This window comes from Hakea prostrata, chromosome 5, assembly GCF_041222555.1.
Source record: "Hakea prostrata isolate BN-2017 chromosome 5, UWA_Hpros_2, whole genome shotgun sequence".
Lineage (NCBI taxonomy): Eukaryota > Viridiplantae > Streptophyta > Magnoliopsida > Proteales > Proteaceae > Hakea > Hakea prostrata.
Genome location: NC_142604.1, coordinates 31,334,110 through 31,355,857, shown reverse-complemented (window position 1 = coordinate 31,355,857; position 21,748 = coordinate 31,334,110). Strand labels below are relative to the sequence as shown.

At 39.0% G+C, this 21,748-nt stretch overlaps 2 protein-coding genes across 2 annotated transcripts; one reads left to right on the top strand and one right to left on the bottom strand.

The window, feature by feature from the left end:
- The first annotated feature begins 244 nt into the window (after window positions 1-244).
- LOC149015815 (uncharacterized) lies at window positions 245-4,034 on the top strand. Its single transcript, XM_089156602.1, has 3 exons — window positions 245-423; window positions 3,181-3,658; window positions 3,747-4,034. Exons 1-3 carry the CDS (start codon window positions 245-247, stop codon window positions 3,762-3,764), a joined length of 675 nt encoding a protein of 224 aa, XP_089012728.1. The 3' UTR covers window positions 3,765-4,034.
- A 2,237-nt stretch (window positions 4,035-6,271) lies between these two features.
- On the bottom strand, window positions 6,272-19,379 carry PEP (RNA-binding KH domain-containing protein). The gene is made up of 7 exons (XM_089155806.1): window positions 18,777-19,379; window positions 16,430-16,685; window positions 12,912-13,060; window positions 12,575-12,835; window positions 11,191-11,385; window positions 8,050-8,229; window positions 6,272-6,380 (listed from the first exon to the last, which is right to left on the bottom strand). The coding sequence occupies exons 1-6, from the start codon at window positions 19,155-19,157 to the stop codon at window positions 8,053-8,055; spliced, it is 1,419 nt and encodes a 472-aa protein (XP_089011932.1). The 5' UTR covers window positions 19,158-19,379; the 3' UTR covers window positions 6,272-6,380; window positions 8,050-8,052.
- Window positions 19,380-21,748: the final 2,369 nt, after the last annotated feature.

The window sequence follows — 21,748 nt, the reverse complement described above, 5'->3', positions numbered from 1 at the left end:
GCAGCAGCAGCTGTAGATGCAGAACGTATATCAGAAGGTGAAGCCGAAGCAAGAATCGTGTAGTAAGGCACGCAGTCAGGGAAGTTAAGAATTGCATTGGCACCCTTGAGAGCTTGAACTGCGACATCATAGGTAGCAACGGCCATTTCGGTAGTTGGGAAAGTTCCAAGCCATATGCGACTTGAGGAGGAAGGATGCAGAGTTGCAGACAAGCAGAGGGAGGTAGAAACCCCAAATCTCGGCGATGGTTTGGCTCTTCCACTTCGGTGGGTCCGACGACTCCGATGACGTCGATGATTTATCACAACTTGATTTTCATGAGAAGAAAACGAAGCAGAAGTGTAGAATTGAAGAAGATGAATCAGAACAGATTATCGGTGCTGCAGAGCCTGCATTTCTGTGTCGGTTAGCTTTAAACAACCGGTGAGATCGAAAAATCGAGTCTATCGGCGATATATCGCCGACATATTGTAAAATCGGTGTCGCTGGGGGGGTGTCGTGTCGCCCCCAGCGACATCACGAAATATCGCCCCATGTCGGTGATAAATCGCCGACACGAGGTACCATGGTTTCAAGTAACCACTTAGAGATATGCATGCAAACGCGATGACAGAAAAATAGTAATCCCATATACAATGGACTTACATTATAAAAAATTAAAAAAAAATAGAGTTTTTTATAGACACCTATTATTATTTGGAAAAAACTAGTGTCATCCACTATTATACTCTAAATTACATGCCATCTATTGTCAAAATTATAAGTTATTATAATTAAAATTTTCTGTTAGGTGATGGATAAAATGACTTAAATGCCCTTCTCTCCATTTAACTCACTTAAAATTTAAAATTTAAATTACCTAAATGCTCTTTGAATAGTAAAATGATGTTATTGTCCCAATTTGACTCACTAATGACCTAAATGTCATTACTCTCATTTAACTCATTCAGGGGATGAAGGAACACTCATTTAACTCATTCAATGGGTGGAGGGAGTTCCTTCTCCCATCTTCTTCCTACCCTTTGCCTGCCTGAAGCGAAGACACTTGCCATTGCCTAAACTCCCAATCGAAAACTTCCTCGTTTCCCTCCAACTTGCATTTGTTTTGGTTGAAAAGTAAAAACTCAATGAACCTTAGAAAAACAGCCATGGCCCCTCGTCCGAAAGATTTTTCCAATTTTTTGTGCTTTCTTCTTCAACTCCGTTCCTTTTCTTCTGAGTGAAGAAACAAGTTTGCTGATTGGATATCTATTGCAATATCTGCACTCATGCCTAATGGGGTGGGGTTTCTACCAAAGGTCTAATGTTCGCTACGACGTCAGAGCTTCAAGTTTTGTTTCTTCATTTTGTCGTCCACCATCAATTTACCGTTTTATTATAATTTGCATTTGATTTCCAAAGCAGAAATTGAAATTATTTTAGTTTTCTTTGTTATTGTGATTCTCCTTAGAGTTTGTTAATCATTTTATGGATTTGCGATTGTTGGGATTTAATAATTATTAATTTAATTATATGCCCAAGGGCAAAACTGAAAAATCACTTTTAGGGCAGTTACAAAATATAGGGTTATATATTTGTAACCACAACATCACTTGAGAGTGAATTATTCATGCGTGAGATTTTCCAGGAGAAAGGCGACTCCCTAACTCTCTCTCTCTCTCTCCCTCTCCAAGAAACGCAGGAAGGGTCTTCTTTGAGTAGATCTTCTTCCCTTTGCTTTAGATCTCTATACCATCCTTCTATGGCATTTGGGTTGTGGAATTTATTCCCTTTCCTAGAGATCGCGAAATCAAACCAGTGACGAGATTGTGGAGGAACGAGGACGTGGATCCAAATTACTTCCGTTGCAGATATTCTATAATATTTGGGAAAGCGAATCAAGATAAGGATATTTTCCCTTCAATTATCGAATTGATTTATATGGAATATAACCAACATTGGCATTAGAGCCATGGTTCCCACGATTCTCGGTTCCTCCCTATTGTTTATTTTTGTTGAATGGATCCAAATGGGAGGATCTAAGGTTTAATAAGAAACCCATTAGAGAATTGAGAGGGTTTTAAGAAACCCTTATTTTTTGATCGGATCCCAGTGGGAGGATCCTTTGATTTTCCTTATGAAAAAAATTGCATGAATTGATAATCCATGAGAATATATTTTTTGTTTAATGATTGCTAGATTTTTCATGTGTTTTTAGGATTTTTGTAAAAGAAAAAAAAAAAAAACGTGATTTTCCATGGAAAAGATGCCCATTTTGGTCACTGAGGACTAGACGGACGTCCATCTATTAGTCTGATCATAGTGGACCAGACAAAAATTCTGTTTGGTCAGACGGTCGTCCGTTTGGTCACAGAGGACCAAACAGACTTTCCGTCTTCCGTTTGGAAGATGGATTTTTTGAGATTTTTGGTCTGTCCAGTTCATAATGTGTTTCTAACTTACTGGATGCCAATGGCCCGACAATTTGTGTGATGTTTGGGCATTGAGGGCCTAATGGGGCCTAGTGGGAACTAGTGAGGTAGAAGCGTTCTGTGTGAACCACTTCATTGCATAAACATGATTGGATGTTTTATTTTATTAAAACTGTTTTAATTATGCGTCTTTTAATCATGTTTCTAGCACGGAATGAAACTAGTGTAATAGTCTATGTGGGTTTGCATGAGAATTTGATTGAATGTTTGTTAGCATCTATTTTGGTTCAAATGATTATCTCATAGGTAGATTATGCTAGTGTGATTTGCTGCTATTTTGTGTTGTGTTTTATGTTAGAATAGTTGAACTCATCCTTGTATATATTGTCTCTAGTTTAATGGCTGTTACCAAGAGCATTGTTGTTGACCTCTCTAAAGGAGATAAACTGAATGAGAGAAATTATGACCTCTGGCACCGAAAGGTGCAGTATCTCCTGGAAGAGCAGGACATGCTGGAAACCATAAATCAGACTTTGTCCCCACCTGAGGAAGTTACCACTGCACAACATCGTAGGGACCTTAAGCTTTACAATGCTTGGAAGAGGAAAGACCAAGTAGCTAGGATTACTATCCTAAGCTCCATGAGGGATGACCTAATGCTTCAATTTGAGAAGCATAGGACTGCAAAGTCTTTGTGGGAGGCAGTGAAGTTCTAGTATGGAGGGACTTCCATCACAAGAGGCTGCTAGCTCGGACTCACTTTTGACAGTTATGAAATGCGCCAGGGTCACACCATGAGGCGGCATATAACCATCATGTCCAACATGATTTGTGAATTGAGTGCATGTGGGCGCCAAAAGACTGATGAGGAGCAAGTCTCAGCAATCATCAGGTCACTGCTGAAGACTTGGGAGCATATGAAGATCTTCTTGACTCATGCTGATGATGTCGAGACTTTTGATCAAGCTATCAAGCACCTTGAGCTGGAGGAGGATCGGATGTTGGCCGATGCCCCTCACACTAAAGTACTTGCTGCTGAAGCGAGCACTAGTAAGGGTGCAGGCTTCAAGCGCAAGAGAGAGAAAGCTCAACCTCAGCGGTTCAGGCAAAGTAACCAAGGTGGGAACAGAAACAAGAGTGACCCCGAGCGTTCAAGGGGGACTAGTGCTGGCAAGAAGAAATCACCTTTGATTTGCTTCAACTGCCAAAAGCCTGGTCATTTTGCTCGTTATTGCACTGAGCAGGAGGTATGTACTGTGTGTTATATCTCATCTTGTTATGTGACAAGTTCTACTATGCTTGCTAAACTAAATCTTTTGTGGATTGTTGATTCAGGTGCGACAAAACACATAACAAGAGAATGCTCGAGTTTTGTGGAATACCATCGTGTTCCAAGAGGAAGCAGGCGAATAACGATGGGGAATAGGTCAAGTGTGAAAGTTCATGGCATAGGCACACGCAAATTAGTTTTGCGAGGTGGCCGGACGTTGTTACTCCATGATGTGCTGTATGCTCCAGACATTCAGCAAAATCTTATTTCTGTTATTTTTCTTATGAAACATGGTTTTAGAGTTGTATTTGAGAACAATTATTTGGTTTTGTATCTAAGTGATACAGTTTATGGTTGTGGTTTTCTTCAGAATGGTTTTATTGTATTGGATACAATTGATAATTTATCTAATTCTAGTGATGCTTTTGTTTGCCAAAATATTGTGTGTATTGATTCTAATATGGAGCATGCTAGACTAGGACATATTAGCTTAGATAAGATGAATAGGTTGGCAAGAGAAGGTCTCTTAGGCCAAGGTTCACTATCCGATTTGCCAACCTGTGAGTCATGTCTAGCAGGAAAAGCAACTAGAAAACCATTTAAAAATGCTTTGAGAACCTCTCTTCCTCTAGAACTTATTCATTCAGATGTATGTAGACCCATGAATGTGCATACTAGAAAAGGACATACTTATTTCATCACATTCATAGATGACTATACACAGTATGGTCATATTTATCTAATTTCTCATAAGTCAGAAACTTTAGACTATTTTAAGAAATTCATGAGCTTAGTTGAGAATCAGTTAGATAAAAGGATTAAAACTCTTATAATGGATAGAGGTTGAGAGTATCTCTCCGATATGTTCAAAGGGTTGTGTGATGAAAAGGGGATATCTAGGCAACTTACTATTCCATGGACTCCACAGCAAAATGGGGTTGCTGAGAGGAGAAATTGAACCTTGCTAGACATGGTGAGATCAATGATGGTGCAGGCAAACCTACCCATCTCTTATTGGGGAGATGCTTTGTTGACTGCGGCCTATATCCTCAACCGAGTTCCAACCAAATCGGTTCCTTCCACATCATATGAGTTGTGGACCGGAAGGAAGCTAGATTTGAGTTATTTGCGCACATGGGGATGTGCAGCATATGTTTACTCTACTTCTCACCAATATGGGAAGCTTAGACTCAGAGGAAGAAAGTGTATCTTTGTAAGATATTCTGAACCCTCAAAGGGCCATGTCTTCATTGGACTAGATGAGAGTGAGAGGAGAATGGAACTTGAGTCTTGGGATGCAATATTCTTGGAGAATGATTTTCCATCTCTTTCAGAAGTTAACAAAGAATCATTGAAATTCTTTAAGACACAAGATAGTGATCTTGTCACTCCAAGGATTCAGACTCTGGATAATGAACTTGTGGTTCATCCAGAAGATCCTAGTGGGAGAGGGAGTGCAGATGTGATAGTTACCTCAAAGGGTGAGCAATTTGACATGCACTTGCGCCGTAGTGGGCGCAGGCTAGTTCCTCGTCGACGTTTCAACATAGAAGATGAAGCCTACACGGTAAGAGATAGACTGTGAGATGGCTCCAGTCAATGAGCATAAACCGAAGAGTGTGCAGGAAGCTCTTGCGAGGACAAGCTCAAAGGAATGGTTGAAAGCGATATGCAAATTTACAAGAATAGACAATTCGTGGCTTGCGTAAGGCCCGAATCCGTAGTTGATACTCCAGCTGAATGAATCTGGCATCTCTAATCGTCCGGAATCCTCATCTGAGACCACTGTCCCTCTGTTGAAGCCGGAGAGCTCCAACTTTTCCCTTGAGAAATGCAAAGATCGTTGATCAGGTTTTTGCTCGAGACTGCTTCCGCTTGGATTGGGCTATATTGATTTCTCCCTTCTTCTTTTGGGGAAGGGCTATGGTCGCCATGAAAGAGGTCTTGCCCAAGGCCGGACCCTTTTTCCTATCTTCGTTTCGACTTAATTACAACTAGGGATGATTTTGATCAATTTCGGCTTAACAATCTTCCGGGCTTCAATATTTCTCCTTGGAATTGCCGATGCTACTTGTTTTCAAGTGGGCTTAGTAAAAAGGTGTGACACACCTACAAATTATATGGAAAAAATCTGAGATAAAAAACTTGATTTTAAATTTTAAAAATTCTCAATAATCTTATATTTACTTTATTTTCTCAACCAATCATTTGGTACAAAAATGCACAGTTGTGCACAGCAGAGGATGTTTTCCCATGATTTATGGCATGGAACCCGTGGTAGCATCTTTTGCGCAAGGAGTAGGAAGAAGATGGGTGAAGAGATAATCATATCCCAAAAAAAACAAAAAAATGGGTGAAGAGATTCTCCCTTCACCCATTGAAGGAGTTAAAGGCATTTTGATCATTTAGTTTTTCAGTCAAATTGGAGATAATAATGTCATTTTACTATTCAAATGGTATTTAGGTAATTTGCATTTTAAATGAGTTCAATGCGGTAACATCATTTTATCCATCACTTAACAAAAAATCTTAATTGTAGTAATTTTGACGATAGATGTCAAAATTTAGAGCAGAATGTTGGGTAATTACTAGTTTCACCCAATAATGCACGTATACAAATCTCTAAAAAATAAAAAGAGAGAATTTTCACTTGGACCGCCTGAGATTTGGTCCAACTTCTTTCATGTCTCCCGTGTTACCTGAAAAAGTCAATTAAGGACAAATTGTCACTTTTTAAACCAAAGTATCCTTATTTCTACCATTAAATTTGCATAATGCATTCAACAAAGTATCCTTATTTTATTTTTTATCCTTTTTTTTTTTTTTTTTTTTGGTACTGGTGCTTTTTTAATACTGGAAATGAAACGTCGCTGGATGGGTGCGAACCCAATACCTCCCCATGGGAATCGGGGGTTTTTTACTGCTCTACTAACCCACCATTGACTACAAAGTATCCTTATTTCTACCATTAAATTTGCATAATGTATTCAACAGATGCAAATCAAGGGTGAAGTATATGTGTAAGTATGTATTTTATATTTACAGGTAAAGGTGTAATCTGTAATAAATATACAAACAGCGTCTTTTTTTTTCTACCAAACCATTTATTTTACAAACCCTAGTTGGAGATTAGTTTAAAAGATACCAAAATTGGTGAAGGAAAAATCATGGGAAAAAAGAAGAATCAGTTCCCTGCATCTACATTCTGAAAATTTTAACAATTAGCGAAATCCCAAGCGTTGAGTCGATATCTTTTTCAGACTCATGAGGCGAAGGTTGGAACCGAGCTTGATAGCTCTGTCCGCTAGCCGTGGTGGTGCTTTTTGGGGTAAATGGTGGTGCTTTTGAAACAACTCCAGGAACCCTATACCCTGCTCCATTTTTCTTTTAAACTAATCTCCAATTAGGGTTTGTAAAATAAGGGTTTATAGTCTGGTAGAACAGGGAATCTATTTTGTAGGTTTATAAAACACTAAACCTTTAGCTGTGAATATAAAATATATATAGTAACACATATTTCATCCTTTTGATTCCCATCTGCTGGATGCGTACAAATGATGTAAGCTTATTTTTGTCACAAAAGAGACAACTTGTCCTTTTAAAGGCACATAGGGCAGATGAAAAATATTATTTATTTAAGCTGAAAAGGACTTCCAAATGAAAATTACCCAAAACAAAACCACTCTTTCAACCCCTGCTGATTTGTGCTTATCATGGTTGATTCAACACAAGTATATTCACAATGAGGTTCCATATCAACCTCAGAATTAAGAGGCTAAAGATTAGTAGACTAAAGAAGACTCCATAGATGATTGAAAGGTTTAAAAGTAACTCACCACGTTTCATGCTCCAACAAACAAACAATTGCAAACAACCCCCCCCCACCCCAAAAAAAAGAAAAAGAAAAAAGGAGACCCAACCCTCTCCCTTTCCCACAGGTGTCGGACTTCTCAGCATTTGCCTAAAAGATGAAGTCCGTTCTCCCTTTCCACACATTCAAATTGAATTTACCAAAGATTCAAAATACTGGAAAACATCCTTGCCATGTGAAGGCATAAAAACCACACGCATTCCAGCTACATACAAATGCATCAAGGGTAAGATTATTCTTTTGAACAGGAGAGTAAATTAATAAGGTGTCAGTCTACTGTCAATCCAAGAGATGTTTTCATTACATCATACAGGAAAACAAATTCATTCACTATTGCCTACATATATTTTCATTAATCTGCATTTTCTGAGACCAAAACAGTGAGCCAGATCTAAAACAAAACTGCTACAGAAAGTAATCCAATTAAAGGTAAAAAGCAGCTACAAATAGAGGTACTCAGAAGTAAAGAAACCAGATGTGAAGTACAAGGTCTTAACCATTTAGAACCTGTAGCTACCGTATCCTCCAACACCAGAGGATCCATATCCACCAAGTGATTGTGTTGACAGGGATGATGATGGATAAGACGTATTGCTCAACTGCGAGTATGGCCTCAACCCAGTGTCCAACTTGCCATAGCTGCTAGAGACAGGTTCTTTGTGACCACCTATAAATCCCTGTAGACAATAGAAAAATCAGCTCATCTGTTATTTAACTCATGCTCTCTAGAGCAATACAAGTAACTGCTAGTGAGGAAGACTCCATTGCCACCTAGTGCTTGTGGGTTAGAGTTGGGAACAGCCTCTTCACAGGGGACAGGGCTACATATGTTATGATCATCCCCAGGAGACAAGGCCACCAAACAGAAGTCTTAAGTAGATAGGGAGTAAGTGGACCCCCCCCCATGTGTACCATAACATGTGGACTAAACAAAATATTCACCAAAAGAAGCAATGCAACTAGATTCCAATATTTTCCAATGCAACTTTCACGGTTAAAATGGCTGCACAAGTGCTGGATTCACAAGCTGATATGATAAGAGCCCATCAAACAAAATGGTTAACATATGAACCCAATGGCAGTTCTGTAAATTCTGGCTAAAAAGAGGGATCCACCATGCAAAATAATGGCAAAGTAGGATGGGAAGACATAACATGAGTTTTTTTCTTTAACCCCCCCCCCCCCCCCCCACCTTTTGTATTTCTTGACAATCACATAACCAAAAGTAATAACTCCTTCCTCCTTGCAAGGAGCTAAAAAAATATGGCAGAAATCTACCTCCGAATAATGAATAAGCAACATAATAATAATAAATAAATAAGGAAATTAAACAAAAAGAGAAACAATTATCATGACATCAGCAGTGACCAAGTCATTAAAAAAATATTAAATAAAAAACAATAAGAATTGACATAGGAAAGATGGGCAATAGGTGGAGAGGTAATAACGGAAAACTGATTCAAGAAGTAACAATAAATAGGAAAATTGAGAAAGTGAAAGAATATGATGGCACATTATGTAATACAGGATAAGAGGGGTATATGTGATAATTAAGTTAAGAGAAAAATCAGATAAATAAGTGACGTGATTGTCTTTGATCCTCGATCAGGAAGGCAAACAAACTGCCAAATAGTTCTAAGGGTAAAGTGGCGATTGCCAATTTGGCATAGTTTTGGGGTGTCTCTGCTTTTTGCCAATTATCTTGGAATGTCCCTAACATTTTCTGTGAAACTTAACCATGAGTTAGATGTGCTGCACGTCCAGTTTCAGCCCCCAAAAAATACTCTAGCATCTCACAAGTCTTTGGAATGTACTCTTCAAGACTGGAAGCTTTATCTTCAAACATTTCAAGTGAAATCACAAACTCCATATACTTGATCTCTAAATCAATATCAGTTGTGAATGGTATAGTCATGAAGTCCTCAATTCAAGTAACCTGCTCTTTAAGGATTTTAGGCATTGACTCCACCTCTTCAAAAGCAACATCTTAAATGCCAATGATTTCTTGTAAGGTGTCTTCAACCATCTAATTTGAGAAATTGACCTAGAAGATCCAGTGGCAAAATAGAATCTTGATTTTCTTTATGAACCCAAGGACTTCAATGAGAGTGTTCCAGGTCTCTTTCACAAGCTCTAAAATTTGGCTTCATTCTTCTCAACACTGACCTCAAGTCTTCCAAACCTGGCACCAGACCTGTCATTGCTAGTTTTTCTGATTCTCAACCAGTTCAAGGAATAGCTTATGGAGACTGGTGTTGGTGATGTGACCTGACACAGTTAGTACTTTTGAAAGGAAAGGAATGGTATAGGGAATAGATGGAATCTTCCCTTAATCCAGCTTTGATACCACTTGATGCAACCCTAAATTGAAGAGGCTCAACTAGAGGCCAGCTTTCCAGAATCTCATTTCAAAAAGCTAAGGGTTTAGGGTTTTAAGATTTTGGCATATTTCATTGGGATGCATAAGAACATAAATTATAGTGGTCAGATGGTTTTAGAGAGATTAAGAGTAACGGAGTGTACAGATGGATGGATGGAGCAGGTCCTTGAGATATGGGATGAAAAGTTGTTGGAATAGGTAAACTTCGAGAAAAACTCAGGTGATGCTATACAGTGATGACCTAAAATTGGGTTCTAATGGTTAAAGAGGCATAAATATAAGTTGGAAATTCAGGTTTTTAGGGAAGTACGAAAATAGAAAGAAAAATAATATGGTTGTGGAAAAAAAGAAGTCCAAAGTTGACTCATAAAAGGACTCCTAATCAATCTAGAAGACTCAACATGGTAAATAAAGTCAAAAAAGAATTTCTATCTATCTAAGAACTAAATATCCTAATCTAACTCAAAACACTAAATCAAATATTAAATTTGACACTAAACTGTGTACCATCATTATCTACCCATTTTATGGGCTTATTAATTAGGTCCATTACATTAGTAAATGCAAAAATAAGAACCTTAATATCTAGAGAACCCACCACAAGCCAAAATTAAGTAGGTCAGAGCCCAATTAACCCTATTGGACATTCTTTACTGCATCAAGGTTGCTGAAGTACTTTCTAACCTGTGGATCCTGTTTCCTGTCTTTTAGCGCAAAATTCTTTTGCTATATTATTATTTTGGTTATAATCTTGTCCTACTTTCTTCAATCCTCTTTTTCTGATTCTGTTTTTAGTCTATATTCAAAATTCAGTTTCTGGCTTTCAATTTTATCCGATCCCAGGAATTTCACCATTGCAATCCTTCAAATGTAAATTTTTGGGAACTTATAATATGATTCTTCCGGTTCTGTTTGCAATTAGATTTTGTAGAGCCATTCTCCCATCATTAATTGTCTGCGCATGCTTCTCTAGAAATACAGTTTGTTCCTTACCTGTGGTTCTGGAAGCTTCCTGGGTTTCTAAAGCTTCACTACTTAAGCACATTTAGAACCACAAGGAAGACATGCACCTAGATAAAAATTTCATCTAAACAGTCTGCCGGAATGTTCAACTAAGGCGATAGACAAAGAGGTAACTGCTCTGAACAACAAATAGTTGAAAAGACATAAACATCTTTTTTTAGGTCAAAAACACATGATACCACTGAGGAAGATTTTTTTTTTTTTTTGGGGGGGGGGGAGCAAGAGAGAGAAATACCTGAATAAGTTCCTGTGCTGTCTGAACCTGAGGCGAGGTTCCCTTTATTTCCACAGTGATCTCATCTGGATGACCCCTACTCTCTTGAACAGTGAGGATGGCTCCACTGGAACGGCGTATGTATGCAATATTTGCTCCCCCAATCCCAATAATGTCTTCCGCATAGGATAGAGGTATTTGCATGGTCTGCGTAACCTGCACTCAATGAAAATGGGGACACTAAAGATAAGATAAAGTAGGGTCAAGCTTTTGTGAAGCAAAATCTTAAATTATTATTATTATTATTTAATTTCTTTGGGAGGGTTAGGTTGGGGTGGGGTTTTTTTTTTTTTTTTTGGGGGGGGGGGGGGGGGGGTAGAAAATCAGCAGTTGGATATGACAAATTCTTGCAAGCTCTCTGCAGTAACTCTATCGGTTAAACCAAAAATGATGTGTGGACAGTTGGAAAGTTGGATGACAGTAACTTTTGCTCCCAAGTGTTTCAAGCTATTGATAATGTATCAATTTAAAGGTAGCACTGCTATTTATGTGAGACGGAACTTGAGGTAACAGTTCAGTTATTCTTATAAGTATGCAGTAACTAAGATAATGCTGAGCAGAGCTACTTGGAAGCTCCAGGGAGAAGCCAAACCAACTGAGAAACTAATTACTGCATGGAGCTACTGTGTTGATCCAAATATTAGAAGCATCATGCTCAGGAGATGGATCCCTTCTGCAAGAGCCTCAGGCATCAGAGAAGAGAGAAGTAGAAAATATTTCAGGATAAAAATGCAACAGAAATTTAAAAAACTTGTTCTATTATAGGAGCTTTTCTACATGGCTGTAAGTAGTCCTCCCAGCGACATTTCCAGCCAAGACGAGGGAGGCACCGACTTGAGGTGGAAGGAAATCAACAGTTAGAACTTACGAAATCACAAACTGGTCAAAGGAGTCCTCACTTTATCATTTACTGAGATCTAGCATTATCCCGTTTTTACCACTGGAGTCTATGAAGTTTAGGTCTAGATGGACTAAGAATTTATAAACACAGGCTATACAAGTAGCTTAAGGGGCTAAGGAACTGTTAAGTACATCAGGATAAGAAAATATTGATTTTAATACTTTACAGCATAAGGTAAATGCTGAATACAGACAGGATTAGCTTGCCAGTTTTATAATTGTAGAACATTAGAGAATAAGATAAATATTGGAAAAATGTAGGAGATCTAGCTCAGAAAACCAAATCTACACAGAAAGAAACTCAAATAGACTAATAGAATCAAAGACTTGTGAAGAGATGAAAAAGGTAACATTGGATGCAACAGTAGCAGAATGGACAACTTCAATGGGTGGGTAATTTCCTCTTACATCTTGCAAGAAAAACAAAATTACAACAACCACCAACCTGAGTAACTATTGGAGCAGTAGTCCGGCCAAGTGTTGATGAACGCACCCCAGAAAGTGTAGGGTCTTGTCCATATAGGGACACTCCAGAGTGCGGAATCTGGGAATCCAGCTGAGCTTCACGATCAAGAAACACAGAATCCCTCTTCAGTGAAATTGGGTAATCACTGCTAATACCAGTTTGAGAAGACGTATGATGCATATTTTGTGTTTTTTCAGGCCACGCCTCCACCCCCCGATCCTGTGAGACTGTTCCACCGTACTGAAAATGGACCCAAAACATATTTCAGAAGTAACATAACCAAAGCCTACCAGAACTTAAGCAAGAACAAACTTACAGTTTTCTCAAATAAAGGGATCACACTGTGATCAACCAAGAATTTCCTAAGGTGTCCAACCACTGCTTCTAGTGCTTTTAGAACCTTCATGGAATCTCCCTGTATCTCTACAATTCTCTCGTCGGAAGTAGCATAAAATGGCACTTCATCTGGCACAAATAGTGTGTGAAATCAATTAATACTTTGCTTGCCAGCTGGTATAATAAGAAAATTATAACGCAACAATGAGTGAGGAAAATAACCTACTATTACATTTGCACAATTCAGAAACAAATGGAAAATGGATACCAATCAGTAAAAAAGAATACATTACTTAATTACTTAATTAGCATCAGAAGGTTTCTTGATCCGGCTATGTTAAGTATTCTCATAAAATTTAATGACGGGAAAACCTTTTGCTGAATTTTCCTTCATTTAGTCATGAATATAATATAGGTAGCATCACTGCAAGTGGTGACCCAATGAAGCAACAGCAAATCCCTATATTCAATTTTCTTCCTGACCTCTTGTAGAAGAATTGTTTACAATAATGCAGTTAACTTTACGGTAACAGGTACTAGCCAAAAAAAGGTGAGAAATAATAAAGCATAGGTACAGAAACAGAAGAGGTAATTTAATTGCAAAAGGACATCAGATAAAGAAAGGATTTTCTTCTGTCATACAAATGGAGTGATTCCATTAATAACATTGGAATTAGATGTATGTCCACCGAGCCCCCTGAGCTAATTCAGTGAGAAAGCAGGTCCAGAGTAGTGTCTCTTTGATGTAACTTTAGATTGGAAGGGATCAACTTGGGGCCAGTTGACCAACATCTCTACAAGCTGGCTAATTCAAGTAGGCCAAAAATGACTACAGGGCCCACTTGAGCATCAGTGATGTAAACCATTTCCAGGGGCAGCACAGGGCCTAGGGTTGCTTCCCCAAAACCTATGCCCCCTATTTCAAGAAATTGGCAGGTCAAATCACAACCAGATTTGAATGGTTTTGTTATGAGAGCATGGGGATGATATGTTCCAACAGGGGAAGAAGATCCAATGTTAAATTGCTATGTAGAACTTGGGCAGAACTGAACCAGCTTCAGTTGGACCAACTGAACCAGGTCAAGTCAACCCAGCTGGTCTTCCGAGAAGGACCCAAAAGAGGTAAAAACACTATTCAAGGGTGAGCAGTTTCACAGCCCTCAATTTTCCTTTGTCTAAATGATAGTATGATACTATAAGATCTTGTGGGGCCCATAACCAGATCATGTAAAGGTTTTTAGAAGGGTCCATTTGACTCTGGAGGATAACGTTAGAAGAGGTTAAGTTGTGGATACGGTTAGACTCATTTACAAGAAGGGTCCTTATCTTTTAGGAATTTGCTTTTGATTAGAATTTGTCTTTATTAGTTTTTGAATTAGTAGCTGCTAGTTGAGAGTCCTAAGGAATTTTTTTTCCAAGTGAACTTCCTTGGGTAAAGTTTTAAGGTATCTCCACTTTTATTTTCAGCATGTGTCTTTTAGATGTTTAGATTCTATTTCAAGGGTTAAGATTATGTGGGGGATCCTAATCTATAAATGAAGACCATTTAGAGTCTAGTTCTTTTAGTAGGCAATAAATAGCCTATTGTTTCTGTGTAGTTCTTCAAGTCTGATTGAAAATTAAACTATTTGTAAGAAACCGGGTTGTGGTTCTCTTTGAGAGGGCCACGGCGGATTTTTGAAGTGTTCTTCATCAACAATCAGTAACCAATCTCAAGTTCCAGCAGCCATTAACAAACTCCAGCAGCCTCCTTTAAGTATGTACACGCATCCAGCCCTCCCCTTCCTCTAATCTCCATCACAGCCCCTCCCCTTCAACTTCTCACCATTGCAGCCCCAGGATAACCCCACCCCACCATCGCAGCCCCTTCCCTCCACTTCCCCTGTAGGTCCAGCAACTTCCTAAGCCCCCCTTGCCCCAACCCCCGCAGGCCTTACAGCCCCTCACCCTGCTGTTTCTTTCCCCTAGCCATCCATCCCACCCTCCTGCAATTCCCTTAGGCCCTTCCCCCAGCATTCCGAGCCCCTGAGAGTCTCCAAAAACCCTTGCTCTCTCAGTTCTCTGTTCTAGCGGAAAAACAGGAAACAGAAAAACAAAGAAAAACAAAAGAAAAAAAAAAAAGAAAAAAAGAGAATGAAAGAAAGCAAGCAAAGAAAGAATTCGAGGAAGGTTTTTTAAGATCCTTCCCTTATTGACCAGTCCCTTATTTTTTCCTTCTTTCCATATCCATCGTAAAATCCCTTCTTCAACACAATTGTGTTTCTGATCCCATAAGATTTTTTGAATTATTTGCTGGAAGATTCTGGGTGTATACTAAGTTCTAGGGACACTATTCTCGCAACCATATCCCTAGAATTGGATTCACAACATTAATTTACTAGTATAAATAGGAATAAAGGGTAAGAAGAGTAATCTCAGGCAATCGGCTGGGCAGATGGGTATAAAACTTGGATTGTGTGTCTCTTACAGTTAGAGGAAGATAGAATCAAAACCTCAATAGGTTTTAACAGTTAGATTTGGCTAGGAAGAACTCTCAAGGAAAATACCTTTAAAGAATGCAGTTGCAGGGTCCACAACATCAGCTTACTTGAAAAGGAAATTAAGATTTATAATGAGGCAGCAAGGTGGATCTAGCATAGGGGCTGTGGGTTGATTTTGAATAAATACTAATGGTGAGCACGGGATGTGGAGGAGTTTAAGCAATATGGAGCTTTTGGAAACAGTATTAACAAAAGAAGAGGTTCAGTTTTAGGTATTAGAATGGCAACACTTACTCGAACAATGGATGTGTGGTGGCTGGGCAGCAAGGATTCTCTGTTGTAATGCTTGTGCCCTATGTGTTCTGAGAAGTCAGAGTTGGTTTTCAAATTAATGAAAAGAAAAGCTTGAAAAAACCTTCTAGGCTTCACAATATGATGCAGGCTTGAAGACCTACATCTGAAGGGAGAAGACTCAACTCAGCTCAATTGGCACAACTACCAGACCATTAAGTTCCCAACCTCTTAATCCAACCCATTCATTGTTCCCACATAGATATATACTGCAAAATCCAATTTTCATATCAACAGAAACAAGGACAGCAGGAAAAACCTTCAGAAATGACTGCCTCATGCATGGGCATGATTCACCTTGTCAAGCTCATGAGCAGGAAAAGCATTTATGGGTACTTAAGTAGTTGACTTACCCATCCGATATATTTACATGACTGCGATATGTTTCTAACATGTAAACTATTCAACAAGTTAGTAATCTCATCCACACTGTTGTACTCACTGCCCAAGAACTAACAGAATTTGGTTTGCAGAGTGGTAATTAAAATAAAGACATCTTCTGGACTATGTATTCATTCAACATCAGTTGTTATTTGTGAAAAGACTTAACGTATCTGACACAAGCAAAATACTAAGACAGCAGGCATTAGTGTGAGACTGTCAGTATCTTATGAATCAGCAGTTCTAATAGGCTTATCCAGTTACAAAAGAATGCCAGGACACATACCTCCAGCTAGAATCCGCACAGTGGCTCCACTGCCCTCCTGTATTGACTTTATCGAAGACCCTTGCTTTCCTATTAAATTTATGGCTTGTGATGATGCCACCAATAACCTTATTGAACAAGCAACTGCAGCAGCTGCTGAACCTGCAGAGTCGCCCTCATTCTCTGGTAACCCATGAACACGTTTGAATACTCTGAGTACAGCATTCATTGCAGGAGATATTTGTGCCTCTGGCTCTTCCTTTCCAGATATCAAGACCTGAGACAAAATTAACACAGAAGTTATCAAGGTTGGGAACACATTATTGACTTGAAATATAAAGATAGAATGCATAGCTACTGATTTAATCACCCGATTCTTTCTGTTTGCCAGCTAGATATAAACATTAAAAATCATCCAAAAAACTAAACACAAGAAATATAGATCGAATCATGTATTCTCAATTTGTTCCCCCCCCCCTCTTCCATGGGTTCAATGTAGTTAGAAGTATCTAGATCTCCAAGAGAACAGCAGAAGGAAGCAGCATTGCCACCGATATCATTTGATGATTTTTTTTAAAATTTTGATGATATTATATGTATTTGAATATTTGGAAATTGGAACTTTTGAGATGTGGGGGAGGGGCCCAGTAGGGTTGCTTACTTGTTTTGATATTTTGGTTTTCAAACTTTGAATTTGAAGTTTGACTTTTTACTTTGATGCGGTTATGTTGAAGTTAATGCTATTATGTGAATGAACTTTTCATTAAGTTTGAAAAATGTTTCACACTTAAATGCTAGCAAATAAATTATGTAACTTTTAATATCATACTTACATTGCAAAAAATTAACACTGGAACGTCTTAACTACCTAAAAATTAACATTAGAACGCTTTGACCGCTTAGTTGTCGCCTTGTGGGCGCCTTGGAAGCCCTCCATCACCTTGGTCGCCTCATCGCTTGACAACCTTGCTCGATTCCGACCAAGGGTTTACGGAATAGTAATTCAAACCCAATTGGGGTCCACCCCAATACGCGATCCTCGAGGTCATAACAGAAGTCACCGAACACTGTATTTTTGGGGCCTAGAGTTAAGCCAAGTCTAAGCTATTGGCAGATTGGCCTTCATTCAATTGAGGTTACATTTGGGGGTGGTAGGCATAATGGAGGTGGTGAAGGCAATGGTGGTGGTTATAATGGAGAAGGTGGAAACAATGGGTGCAACATATGAGGCAATGGTCCTGTCCTGGTGGTCGAGCTAGTGGTGGAAGTGGACATGGAGGACATGGAGGACATGAAGGGAGTTATGGTGAGAGTGGTGATTCTTGAATATTGAGTATCTATATGCATGTTTTTGTTTCTATGTATTTTTCTTTTTTAAGCTTCTAACCATTTTTATTACACAGGTCATTCCAGAAAAACAAGAAAAGGGACTGGGGGCCACACATATGATTATCATTTTTGGTAGGGTTACCATACTGTTACCATACAGACCCCAAACTACCAGCCCTTGCAAGAGCCAAAAAGGATTTTGGATCAGTCCTTTATTTAGGGACTCAACCTGTTTCATGTTAATTCACCAAGCTAAGGCAACTGAATCATCAAGAAGAAATGAGGAACTAGTAAAAGTAGAAGGTAGATATGACAGAAGTTCTAAACCCATAAGCAAGACTCCAAAAGACTGGTCCTTGACATGTAAGATCGACAATTTCACCTCAACTATTTTGCTAACAGTTCTACACTAAGACGCACACAATAAAATAATTTCCAACTCCAAGTCTACAGTGATTGATTGCCATAACTTTCAGCAATTAAGGGTCAATAACACTGTAGAAATACACAATACTGTTTAGTGTCATTGTGTTTACAAAAGATCCAGCAAATAAGCGTTCGTGTACAGTGTAACCATATTTTTTAAGCTATCAGTCAGCGTTCCAAAAAGGTTCACCAATAGTAAATTGAACAAATTGCCATCTTCTAACATAATTGTTTCTGATAAGCAATGAATTTGTCAAATCCCATATACCACTGAAAGAATACTAGAACGGGCATTGCACTCAGAAGATACAGAAGCCCAAAAAAACCCTAAACCGAGTGGCAGAACACCAACACTTCGTTCACAGAGTTTAGCTATTATCTTCCCATGCGCTGATTTATATTTATTACCATGGTTTTTTCTAGCATTAGAGCTCATCGGCTTATGTTATTTTCGAAATAAAAATGCACATTTTGAACATGTTTTACAAATCATCCACTGACAGTACGACAAATTATTATATAGTACTTAAAACTGTATCACAGTGACGCACGAACCAAAACCCTAACCCTAATAATAACAAGACCTTTTTTTTGGGTAGAAAGAGGTACTCACGATGCGGTCTGCAGTGCCTATAGCGCCTTCAAGGATGCGAATGCGAGCTCGAGTCTCCTCACACATCTTTTTGATGAGTTCACCTTTACGACCGATGATGCTACCCACCTTAACCACAGGGACTATGAGACGAAACACACTATCTCCAGGCCATCCTGGCCACTTCTTCTCCGACGGCGTCACTGTCGTTGCCGGAGCCTCGTCTGCTGTCGTTTCCGGTGTTTGCTGGGTAGGGTTGTCAGAACCCGCTTCGACGGTAGCTGTAGCGGCGTCGGATGTCGTAACCACAACTTCAGATTCCGTTGCCAGTTCCATTGCAGTCTCCGTATCCGGTGCTGAACCGTTCACTGTAGGCTCTGTGGGAGAAGATGGAGTGGCCATTTGCACAACACGCGCAGCGAGAGTATAAAGTTTAGACAGAGAGCGTCGCGCGAGACAGGGTTTTAGAACTTCCGGTCTCTTATCTCCGCAGCTCGCGTTCGTGACTGAGAAGCTTTAAGATTACCCCCAAAAAAAAATGTCTTGGAAAAAGGGACTTAAGGTTACCAGTAGGCAGTACCTTATAAAAAGAGAGGAAAATAAAAGGGGGGCTTAGGGCTGCGTTTGGCGACGAGGAGAATAGAAGACAAAAAAAAGTATCAAAACTCTGGAGAATGTGAAAATCAATACTCGGAGTAAGAGACTACACTTCAAACCTTTCTCTAGGGCATGGCATAGTCTCTCACCTATTATATAATACCCCCTATCCCCCCATACATAAAAAATCACTAATTATAAAAAATAAAAAAATTAAGATTAAAATTTCAGCACTATGAGGAGAGAGGAAAGAAAGAAAATCCAGCATCATCATAATTTTGATCTCTTCGATGAAATTTTTATGAGTATATAAATATCTATCACATATTTTGAGGGTTGTGACAAGTTGATTTCATGCATATTATTTTAGAAGATTAATTTACTATTGATATGGAGAGTTTATGATCAGACCGGGTTCATACCTGATCCGACCCTCGACCCCGGTCGAGACGGAGAAAACCGAATCGCTCTCGAGCGAACCGGATCCAGAAGATGGCTTGCTGAAGAAGAAAGATTATTCTGCTGCAAGCGTGCCCTAATCTTACTTATGGATTAGGGTAATCACCCTGATGACAGCAGACTCAAACTGACGGCTTGGGATAATCATCATCAAAGGGATAACTATCGCATAACCTAACGGTTATCTCAGGAGTCCTCTACTAGTCCAAACTAGTAGAAGTCTATCGCTCAATGGATTTTATTGATAAGATCCAACGACTACCCGAAGAAGGCTCGAGTGCATCCAACGAAGGAGATTCGAAGGTACACTCTATATAAACCTCACTACCATACAAGGTGAGGGACGGATCAATCGATCAAAAAGAATACTATTTGAGACTCAGGTTCAGATACATACTGATAGATCCAAACTATCAGCGTCCTGCTATCTAGATCACCTTTCCCGTTTCTTCATTCATTAGCTCTGTGCTTCTAGCAGAGCCGTTTGTGATTAAGTTCATCAACTGACTTAGCCTTCGGAGGTGGACTCCCGACCCCAGCGGTCGGGCCACATCTGACGCTTTCGTTTTGCAGGACATCACGTGGAGATCCAAGGGCTGAGTAGATTTTGGATGCATCAACTATATTTTCATGTGTTTATAATTGTTTTATATCAATTTACCTTAATATGACATAAAAAATGAATATGTTGCACCTTTCCTTTAATTTCTATAATTTTGGTGATTTTATATATTTCCTAACAAATTCTAATTAAGATTTATTACTTTTACATGTAGGAAATTATGAACCAAATCTACAAGGGTATTATTGAAAAGTTCTGTAAAGAGAGTCCTAATGGAACCAAACTAGATTTTATTCCACTCCAGAAAGGAAAGTCTTGTTCACCAAGTTACAGTGTGTGAAACCCAGTCCTATCCTAACCCTGACCTTGACCCTGACCCGGATCCTTAATGTTTGTAGGTTCGAAGACCCGGAGTAGTGGAAGAAAAGACTTGTGGGCCTCCATAGTTGAAGACTTGGTGTATGATTCGGAGCCCATGGGTATTGACAATGAAGCCCCTTACTTGAATACATTGTTAGTGTTTAATGAGAAACTGCACTTAGAAGAGGGGAAGCTTAGTTAAAGTGCTTGATATGCTTCTAGTCTTGTTTAGAAGGAATTTTTTTACTCTAGACTTGTTTATTGACTTGTAGGAGAAAACCCAACTCAATTTGGACCCGTATAACCTTTCATAACCCTGACTCAAGCTTGCTGTACATGCTTGGTTGACTGAGTCAGTCAACCAATGCTTGTACAAATCCGAGAAAAAGATGCTTTTTGGATATTCCTCTCTTTATTAAAGTGTTTCTCGTGTTTTGAACCCTATTATACTCATTTAGGCTACTGAGAACGAGAGTGGAGCTTCCCAAGGCACTCTCTTGCAACCATCACTCCAAGTGTTCACTCTTAGCTAATCATTGATCTTATTCCATTTCCATTGATGCTATGCTCTCATTTCAATCCTTGCATATGCATTCCTTTGATTCTCTTCTTAACTTCATGCATTCTTGTCCTAAACTGAGGTATATAGTGTGCTATGTCTATGTTTATTGCTAGCATATGATTCTAATCCAACTTCTATTAGTTCCCCTAGCTAATTCATTTATTTCCAATGCAAATTCATTTGATTTCAATCCATGCTATGATTCTTGCACTTAGAACATAGGGTTTTAATTTGGGGGTTTCTAATTAGACCTTTAGATTGTATTAATTACATGATTAGTAGTGTTCTTATACTGTTACAATGAATCCCTCCAAGTTTTGGATCGATCGAGGCCCCAGAAGATCGATTTTGAGCCAAAAGTCACTATTTGGCCTCGGGCACTATTCACTTGGTCGACTGGGTTTCGACTGACCCAGTCGACCAATCACTCAACCAATGGACTGCTGAATTGTG

Excerpts from the sequence above, each read along its gene's own strand:
- PEP (XM_089155806.1), bottom strand. The coding sequence starts at position 19,157 with ATGGCCACTCCATCTTCTCCCACAGAGCCTACAGTGAACGGTTCAGCA. Across the intron at positions 16,686-18,776 it reads TAGGCACTGCAGACCGCATC|GTCTTGATATCTGGAAAGGA; the intron begins GTGAGTACCTCT and ends ATTTTGTCTCAG. Across the intron at positions 12,836-12,911 it reads TCCCTTTATTTGAGAAAACT|TACGGTGGAACAGTCTCACA; the intron begins GTAAGTTTGTTC and ends GTCCATTTTCAG.
- LOC149015815 (XM_089156602.1), top strand. The coding sequence starts at position 245 with ATGGTTTGGCTCTTCCACTTCGGTGGGTCCGACGACTCCGATGACGTC. Across the intron at positions 424-3,180 it reads CGGTTAGCTTTAAACAACCG|TTATGAAATGCGCCAGGGTC; the intron begins GTGAGATCGAAA and ends CACTTTTGACAG.